Below are 9,832 nucleotides of genomic sequence, written 5' to 3'. Positions count from 1 at the left end.
GGGAGCTTTACTCTGTATCTAAACCCTGCTGTACCTGCCCTGGGAGTGTTTGATGGGACAGTGTAGAGGGAGCTTTACTCTGTGCCTAACCCGTGCTGTACCTGCCCTGGGGGTGTTTGATGCGACAGTGTAGAGGGAGCTTTACTCTGCATGTAACCCGTGCTGTACCTGCCCTGGGAGTATTTGATGGGGCAGTGTAGAGACAGCTTTACTCTGTATCTAACCCGTGCTGTACCTGCCCTGGGAGTGTTTGCTGGCACAGCGTAGCGGGAGCTTTACTCTGTATCTAACACGTGCTGTACCTGCCCTGGGAGTGTTTGATGGGACAGTGTAGAGGGAGCTTTACTCTGTGCCTAACCCGTGCTGTACCTGCCCTGGGGGTGTTTGATGCGACAGTGTAGAGGGAGCTTTACTCTGTATCTAATCCATGCTGTGCCTGTCCTGGGAGTGTTTGATGGGACAGTGTAGAGGGAGCTTTACTCTGTGCCTAACCCGTGCTGTACCTGCCCTGGGGGTGTTTGATGCGACAGTGTAGAGGGAGCTTTACTCTGTATCTAACCCGTACTGTACCTGCACTGGGAGTGTTTGATGGGACAGTGTAGGGGGTGCTTTACTCTGTATCTAACCCGTGCTGTAGCTGATCTAGGAGTGTTTGATGGGACAGTGTAGAGGGAGCTTTACTCTTTATCTAACCTGTGCTGTACCTGCCCTGGGAGTCTTTGATGGGACAGCGTAGAGGGAGCATTACTCTGTATCTAACCTGTGCTGTACCTGCCCTGGGAGTGTTTGATGGGACAGTGTAGAGGGAGCTTTACTCTGCATCGAACCCGTGCTGGACCTGCCCTGGAAATGTTTGATGGGACAGTGTAGAGGGGGCTTTACTCTGCATCTAACCCGTGCTGTACCTGCCCTGGGAGTGTTGATGGGACAGTGTAGAGGGAGCTTTACTCTGCATCTAACCCGTGCTGTACATGCCCTGGGGATGTTTGATGGGACAGTGGAGAGGGAGCGTTACTCTGCATCTAACCCGTGCTGTACCTGCCCTGGGTGTGTTTGATGGGGACAGTGTAGAGGGAGTTTTACTCTGTATCTAACCCGTGCTGTACCTGCCCTGGGAGTGTTTGATGGGACATTGTAGAGGGAGCTTTACTCTGTATCTAACCGGTGCTGTACCTGTTCTGGGAGTGTTTGATTGGACAGTGTAGAGGGAGCTTTACTCTGTATCTAACCCGTGCTGTACCTGCCCTGGGAGTGTCGGATGGGACAGTGTAGAGGAAGCTTTACTCTGTATCTAACCTGTGCTGTACCTGCCCTGTGAGTGTTTGATGGGGCAGGTTAGAGGGAGCTTTACTCTGTATCTAACCCGTGCTGTACCTGCCCTGGGTGTGTTTGAAGGGACAGTGTAGAGGGAGCTTTACTCTGTATCTAACCCGTGCTGTACCTGCCCTGGGAGTGTTTGATGGGACAGTGTAGCGGGAGCTTTACTCTGTATCTAACCCGTGCTATACCTGTCCTGGGACTGTTGGATGGGACAGTATAGAGGGGGCTTTACTCTACATCTAACCCATGCTGTACCTGCCCTGGGAGTATTTATTGGGACAGTGTAGAGGGAGCTTTACTCTGTATCTAACCCATGCTGTACCTGTCCTGGGAGTGTTTAATGGGACAGTGTAGAGGGAGCTTTACTCTGTATCTAAGCCGTGCTGTACCTGACTGGAATTGTTTGATGGGACAGTGTAGAGGGAGCTTTACTCTGTATCTAACCCGTGCTGTACCTGCCCTGGGATTGTTTGATGGGACAGTGTAGCGGGAGCTTTACTCTGTATCTAACCCGTGCTATACCTGTCCTGGGAGTGTTTGATGGGACACTGTAGAGGGAGCTTTACTCTGTATCTATCCCATGCTGTACCTGCCCTGGGAGTGTTTGATGGGACAGTGTTGAGGGAGCTTTACTCTGTATCTAACCCGTGCTGTACCTGGCCTGGGACTGTTGGATGGGACAGTATAGAGGGGGCTTTACTCTACATCTAACCCATGCTGTACCTGCCCTGGGAGTATTTATTGGGACAGTGTAGAGGGAGCTTTACTCTGTATCTAACCCATGCTGTACCTGTGCTGGGAGTGTTTAATGGGACAGTGTAAAGGGAGCTTTACTCTGTATCTAACCCGTGCTGTACCTGCCCTGGAATTGTTTGATGGGACAGTGTAGAGGGAGCTTTACTCTGTATCTAACCCATGCTGTACCTGCCCTGGGAGTGTTTGATGGGACAGTGTAGAGGGAGCTTTACTCTGTATCTGACCCGTGCTGTACCTGCCCTGGGAGTGTTTGATGGGAGAGTGTAGAGGGAGCTTTACTCTGTTTCTAACCCATGCTGTACCTGCCCTGGGAGTGTTTGATGGGACAGTGCAGAGGGAGCTTTACTCTGTATCTAACCCATGCTGTACCTGCACTGGGAGTGTTTGATGGGACAGTGTAGAGGGAGATTTACTCTGTATCTAACCCGTGCTGTACCTGCCCTGGGAGTGTTTGATGGGACAGTGTAGAGGGAGCTTTACTCTGTATCTAACCCGTGCTGTACCTCCCCTGGGAGTATTTGAAGGGACAGTGTAGAGGGAGCTTTACTCTGTATCTAACCCATGCTGTACCTGCCCTGGGATTGTTTGATGGGACAGTGTAGCGGGAGCTTTACTTTGTATCTAACCCGTGCTATACCTGTCCTGGGAGTGTTTGATGGGACACTGTAGAGGGAGCTTTACTCTGTATCTAACCCGTGATGTACCTGGCCTGGGACTGTTGGATGGGACAGTATAGAGGGGGCTTTACTCTACATCTAACCCATGCTGTACCTGCCCTGGGAGTATTTATTGGGACAGTGTAGAGGGAGCTTTACTCTGTATCTAACCCATGCTGTACCTGTCCTGGGAGTGTTTAATGGGACAGTGTAGAGGGAGCTTTACTCTGTATCTAACCCATGCTGTACCTGCCCTGGAATTGTTTGATGGGACAGTGTAGAGGGAGCTTTACTCTGTATCTAACCCATGCTGTACCTGCCCTGGGAGTGTTTGATGGGACAGTGTAAAGGGAGCTTTACTCTGTATCTGACCCGTGCTGTACCTGCCCTGGGAGTGTTTGATGGGAGAGTGTAGAGGGAGCTTTACTCTGTATCTAACCCATGCTGTACCTGCACTGGGAGTGTTTGATGGGACAGTGCAGAGGGAGCTTTACTCTGTATCTACCCCATGCTGTACCTGCACTGGGAGTGTTTGATGGGACAGTGTAGAGGGAGCATTACTCTGTATCTAACCCATGCTGTGAGGATATAGAATGCAAAATATGGTAACAACTCGCTTCGCATAGCCACGGACCCTGTCAATCTAAAATGGAGGATCCTGTCAGCATAAAATGGTGGTGAATGTCGACATCGCTGAGTCACTTGCATATTGTAAGAAATGATCATGTTAACTCAAGAAACTGTGAAGGCAGCAGGAAGTAAAATAAAAGAAGCTAAACTGATCTGTGGCTGCTAATATGGCTGGCACCCACGATGTCACACCTTGCTGGTGGAAACAGTGTAGGGCGGAGTGCAGAGGTTATACAGACAATAGGTGATCAGAAAACACATTACCATGATTGCAAACGCATTACCATAATGATTAGGTGACCATGAAACCATTACCAGCATATTTACTTAACTATAAACCATTCAGTGAAATGTGACTTCTTTGTTTCATACTGCCAGGCCAGGAAATCAAATTAAATGTATACGTGTACAGCTCGGGATTGGTGCAGACTGTACGATGTGTTAATGTCTTCTCAAATTCAAGTATAATAATGTGGCACACTGTATGAAAGATTGCTTGCTCTGGTTTAACCTGTCGGACTCTTCTGGAGTCAGGACTGTGCTGTATCAGAGTAAGTCTCCCGGGATGACGGAATAAAAACTGTTGAACTCAACCAGTATTCGACTCAGTGTTTGTACTGAACCAGATTGAGGACCAAAAGAATCCGTTTCAACATTTGGTGTCAGAAGTGGGATCTCAACGGACGATCACCGAGAATTCGCGAAATTAAGAGCCGAACTAGTTTTGGACGTGAGAGGAGGAAATGGGCCCCCGGAGTGAGTATGTTTAAATTTACCACCTCGGTTTTCCTCTGATCCGTAAGTCCGATAAAAGTTTTGCCACTCGTTAATTCTTGCATGGTGTCCCGACGAGATCTGGGTCAATCTGGCGAATACTGTGTAAACTTAGGAAATAAGTATCCAAGTCGGGTAACGCGCCGGCCTCGTATTTCACTTGGTCCGCTCAGGCTTCGATTGGACTAAAAAGTAGATAAGTAGTGATTTTAGAGAAAGAGAATAAGAATACTTGAAAGAAAGTAAAAAGAGAGAGTCGGGGACTCTAGAGCTCGAGCAACTTGTACTCAGGGAGTGCAAGATAAGGGTCGTATAAGTTGAATAATTAGAGTTTAAGAATACCTGTACCAGGCGGTGACAGAGGCTAAATTTACGATTTGAATAATTAGGCTAAGAATACCTGTACCAGACGGTGACAGAGGCTAAAATTACTATTTGATGAATATGGACGACTCACTGTGTTTTTGTTTGGTCTAAGTATTGTAGTTATTGTATTGTGGTGTTTAGTTTTGTGTGCCGGTATCCGTGAAATACACGAGACACTTTTAAAAACGTAACTCGAATCCTGAAAGGGAGCCCTTAGTGTGAGAGAACCATGGGTAATTACCTAGACACAACAAGTGACGAGGGCAGTGCCTTACAAACATTATGTGACAAATATCCAGATAAAGCCCAACAATTGAGACTACTCTCAGGGGGTTTAAATAAAAAATTAGGCAGCAAACAATGGCCACTAGGGGGTGCCAAAAGTTTAGAAACGGTTAAACAAGCTCAAGAAATGATTTGGAAAAAGAACATGGGAAGCAAGACTAAAAAACTAATTGGACTCTGGCGACAGTACTGCCAAGAAATTAAAGACAGTTCCCTATTAGCCAGCTGGCAAGAAAATGCTGTTAAATTAGGAATAAAGTTAACCGAAGGAGGAAATCCTAAACCCATTGAAATACTTAAGAAAGAATGTGCACATGAGAAAAGGTCAAAATCTGAAAAGGCGCCAGATAAAAAGGATAAAAATGAACTACGTAGTTCAATGGTTGGCCTTAGGTTGAAAGAGGGAGACGGAACAGATGAGGACTTAGACAATTGGATGTACAGAACTCCTAATGCGCCACCTCCTCAGCCACCCCAGTACATCAATATTTACCCCTCCCTTCCAACATCGGCCTCACTAGCGATGCCTAATACTACCCCTCCAGCAACCCTCTTCGCAACCAGTCCCCCATTCACTCCAGGAATACCCCCAACCACCTTACCCGATAGTGCCACAGGCGTTACTGATCCCATAAGTAGTCGGACCCGGTTACAAACGGCAGGACAGACAAACCCTGTGCCAAATTATACTCCTACCCGGAGTGATAAGAAAAAGAAAAAGAAGGAAGAAGAGAAACGGGAAAATAAGAAAAGAGTCAGACAGTTAGTTCAACATAAATCCACTCAGGAAAGCGACACTGAGTCATGTAGTGACTTTACCGATTCGGAGGATGATTTATCACCTCCTGAGGATCATGAGTCAGAATCAAAAAATCATTCCGGTAACCCACCCAGGAACCTTCCAGTGAGAAAGATGCCAAACCCAGATCAGGCTAATGCCGCAGCTAACCCCACCATAGATGTATTCTTCCCATGGAAGCCTAATGAATTAATGTCTATCCTAACTAATGCGTCGGATCGCCACAAAGCGCCTCAAAAGTTTGTGGACTTTTTACGAACCACCATTCAAGTGTACAACGCTGAATCCCGAGATTTATGGGCTTTAATCCAACAAGTACTGACCCCCTCGGAACATACTCGATTCTTAACTCACTTGCGACATGCTAATCTGGCAGCCCTAAATGTGGCCATGGGGAATGACAATGATAGAATAACAGCCATGCTTACGGCTGCTAGTCAAACACTTCAGAAGCCTATTAACATATCCAATGTCCTAGATACTAAGCCAAAGAAAGATGGGGGACCTGAGGAATTTTTGGAGAGATTCTGTGAGGTTTATCAGGGACAGTCGGGGGACACCAATTATCAAGGAGGAGCCAATTCACCCCAATTCTGCGCCATTCTGATGAACTGCCTTCCGGCTGCGGTAGCAACCGCAATTAAAACCAATAATATGAACTGGGCAGAAAATAGCCCAGCTCAAATTACTAGAGCCATAAAATATTATTGGAAAGAGAGTAAAGGTTTGGAGAACCAACCCCAGAAGACAATAAAAACAGAATATGTCGTGAAGGAAGTCCCAATTCAACCACACACGATAGACAGGACAGGGTATCAGATGGAACCTCAATACTGTACCCCTGGATGGGTAGACTCTCAGAATTATGGCTATTACACTCATCCAAACGGCCCCGATGCTACTGCATACGGCCAACCCTACGCCCCTCCACAACAGAATTACGGAGGTAGAGGAAGGGGTAGAGGACAAGGACGGGGATACCAAGGTCCAAGACAAGGGCAGTGTTATAACTGTGGAGAGGATGGCCACTGGGTCAGAGACTGCCAATCCTTAGCCTATCGAGACCCACCTAGGAGAGGCATGGGAAGATGGAGAGGAAACAAAGGAGGACCTAGAGGAGGCAGGGGAGGATATACCAATTTCTCCCAGAACAATCCATTCCCACAGAATTGACTAGCTAATCTAGTGGTCAGCACTTTACATTCGGACCGAGAACCCTTATTAATGTTGCAAATCCAGGATCAATGGTATCCCTTTTTAGTAGACACTGGAGCCGCCATGTCCTCTGTCCAATCGGACCTTAAACTTCCCCGATCCAACAAGACCCAGGAATTATCAGGCTTCCAAGGTCAAATGACCAAGTATGCTATGTCAGAACCAGTTCAGGTGACCTACAAAAATCAATCTGCAACCCACCAATTTGTAATAACTACCGGCTTGGACTGAAATTTGATGGCCAGAGACTTACTATGTGCATTCCAACTCAAACTTGATTGTGGTGATGAAGGAATAGCAATAGGACATTGGGCAAATAAAAGGCAATGTTATGTTTCGACTACACCTCAATGGTGGTCGCTCGACCTCAATGCATCCTCCTATCATGTGACACTGGCATATGATCGAAGTGGAAAGGATAGGACCCTTGAGGAGTATTTTAAAGATCAGGAAGGTACCGAATGGACAATCTACCTCAAGGCTGTAGTAACTGGACCCGAGGGAAAAGCAGAGTTTTTGCAGGTTCCCTTACACTTGTGGAAGCAGCCTTCGACAGTGGCCCCTCATATCACGCGGGAAGTTAACCAGCCTTTCCATGCCAAAGATTTGGGGCCTATGGTAAAACGAGCGATCGATCAGGCAAACCCTGAATGTCACCAACCGCAACAGTTACCCGGAGGTCTGATGGTCCAATTTTACCAAAACCCTGAGCCTAGCCTGACTGTGGTGCACCGTCATGTAGGGAAAGACATACTGGAGTATGTGAATCCACAGGTATGGGCAGAAGACCCAATGCATGTAGGTCTAACCGGCATAAAACCCATTGAGATCCCAGTGAAGGAAAATGTGACCTTGCCGACAGTACGACAATACCCTTTGAAACACCAAGCTCTTCCGAGTATAGACAGACTCATTAAGGGATTGTTGGAGCAGGGAATTTTGGTAACTTGCCAATCCAGTTGTAGTACACCCATCCTGGCTGTTCCGAAGCCTGGTAAGCCTGATCAGTTCCGCCTAGTGCAGGATTTACGAGCAATAAATGCGATTGTTCAGCCACTTCATGCGCTAGTACCTAATCCAGCACACATCTTGGCCTCGATACCTGCTGATGCTACAGTTTTTGCGGTAGTCGATCTCCAGCACGCCTTTTTCTCCCTGCCACTGGCCGCTACTAGCCAATACCTTTTTGCCTTCACTTACAACGGTCAGCAGTATACGTGGACTCGATTACCCCAGGGCTTTGTGAATTCACCTACCCTGTTTTCGCGGTGCCTTCAACAGCAATTACAGACACTGACATTAAATTGTGGCTCCAATCTGATCCAGTATGTGGATGACCTTCTCATTGCTAGCCCTGATGAGCTAAGTAACAGAGAGGACACTATTCAGTTGTTGAACTATCTCTCAGAATTAGGATATGTGGTATCTCCAGCGAAAGTATTGGTGGCTCAGAAGACAGTTAAATTTCTTGGAGTTATGTTATCAGCCGAAAACCGCAGTTTGGAAACTAGCAGAATACAGCCAATATGCGAGACGCCAACCCCTAAAACGGCCAAACAAGTCAGGCAGTGGCTGGGAATGGTTAATTATTGTCGATAGTGGATACCTAATATCGCAGTATTAACCAAACATCTGACTCCCTACACGGCTAAAGAGGGAGAGTTTGAGCTGGAACTAGAGGCACAGCAGGCATTTGAGGAATTAAAACAGGATCTGGTCCAAGCACCAGCCCTGGGACGACCCCTGTATGATAGGCCATTCCAGTTATATTGCACAGTAATGAACGATTGCTCAACAGCAGCTTTGACTCAGAAGCATGGAGATAAGCATCGACCGGTAGCTTATTATTCATCAAAACTGGATCCGGTAGCCTTAGGACATCCCTATTGCACCCAGATCCTTACAGCCATCTACAACAGTCTACAGTCAGCTGCTAATATGACACTTCAGCAGGACATTACCGTGTATAGCTCTCACTCAGTCACTGCGTTATTGGGGCAATTGCAGACCCAACACCTGACTACCGCCAGGCAAAATAAGTATGAAATATACTTACTGAACAATCCTCGGCTAGCATTTAAACACTGTAGCACTATCAACCCTGCCAGTTTCCTTGCAAATCCGCCCTCCGAGAGTGACGAACCAAGCCATGATTGCTTAAACCTCATTAAGGATGATACCTCAGTCCGACCTGATCTGTCTGACACTCTTATTGCAGATCCCGATATTACCATGTATACGGACGGCAGTTCTTCAGTTGATGAGATGGGAAAACGAATTTCTGGTTATGCAATTGTAAATCAGGAAGGTGTCACCTTAGAATCAGCAGCCTTTGAATCCCCTTTTTCTGCCCAGCAAGCCGAACTGTTTGCACTCATACGAGCTTGTATTTTGGGAGAAGGATTAAAAATCAATGTACATACAGACTCTAGATATGCCTTTGGAGTAGTTCATGACTTTGGACAATTGTGGAAAAATAGAGGTTTTCTGACCTCTTCGGGCAGCCCGATCTCTCACCGTCAGTTAGTCTCAGATCTCTTGCAAGCCCTTTTACTCCCCAAACAGATAGCTGTGATTAAATGCTCTGCCCATACCACTGGCCAAAACCCGGTAGATATAGGAAACCGCCGCGCTGATGAGGCGGCCAAAAATGCTTCTAGGAGTCACCAAATGATTGTGCCCCGAATGATGAGGCAGACTAAAAATTCCAAAAAGAATCAGTCTACCTCGGAAAAACTAATGCCAACCATCCAAGAGGTGATTAAGTTGCAGGAGGATGCTCCTGATAGTGATAAGCATTTGTGAAGAGAATTGGGATGTGTATATAACCCTTTATCAAAACTCTGGACTACTCCCGCGGAACAGACTTGCATGTCTGATGAGCTAGCTTTATGGGTTATTGAATGTGTACACTTTGCAACTCATTGTGGTGCCAGGGCAGTGGGTGATTTGCTTCTAAGTACTTGGTGGCATCCAAGGCTTCAAGCAATAGCACAGAACATTAGCGATCGATGCCTGATTTGTCAACAAC

The 9,832-nt window shown here is 46.9% G+C and overlaps 1 protein-coding gene across 1 annotated transcript; it reads left to right on the top strand.

The window, feature by feature from the left end:
• The first annotated feature begins 4,886 nt into the window (after positions 1-4,886).
• On the top strand, positions 4,887-7,023 carry LOC147118169 (uncharacterized). The gene has a single exon (XM_085984281.1). The coding sequence runs from the start codon at positions 4,915-4,917 to the stop codon at positions 6,757-6,759; it is 1,845 nt and encodes a 614-aa protein (XP_085840407.1). The 5' UTR covers positions 4,887-4,914; the 3' UTR covers positions 6,760-7,023.
• The last annotated feature ends 2,809 nt before the right edge of the window (positions 7,024-9,832 follow it).

The sequence above is a fragment of the Somniosus microcephalus genome, chromosome 4 (assembly GCF_052327205.1).
Source record: "Somniosus microcephalus isolate GS21.2 chromosome 4, FLI_Smic_1.0, whole genome shotgun sequence".
Lineage (NCBI taxonomy): Eukaryota > Metazoa > Chordata > Chondrichthyes > Squaliformes > Somniosidae > Somniosus > Somniosus microcephalus.
Note: the sequence above shows the minus strand (reverse complement) of the source record. Positions and strands in the feature narration are given on the sequence as shown.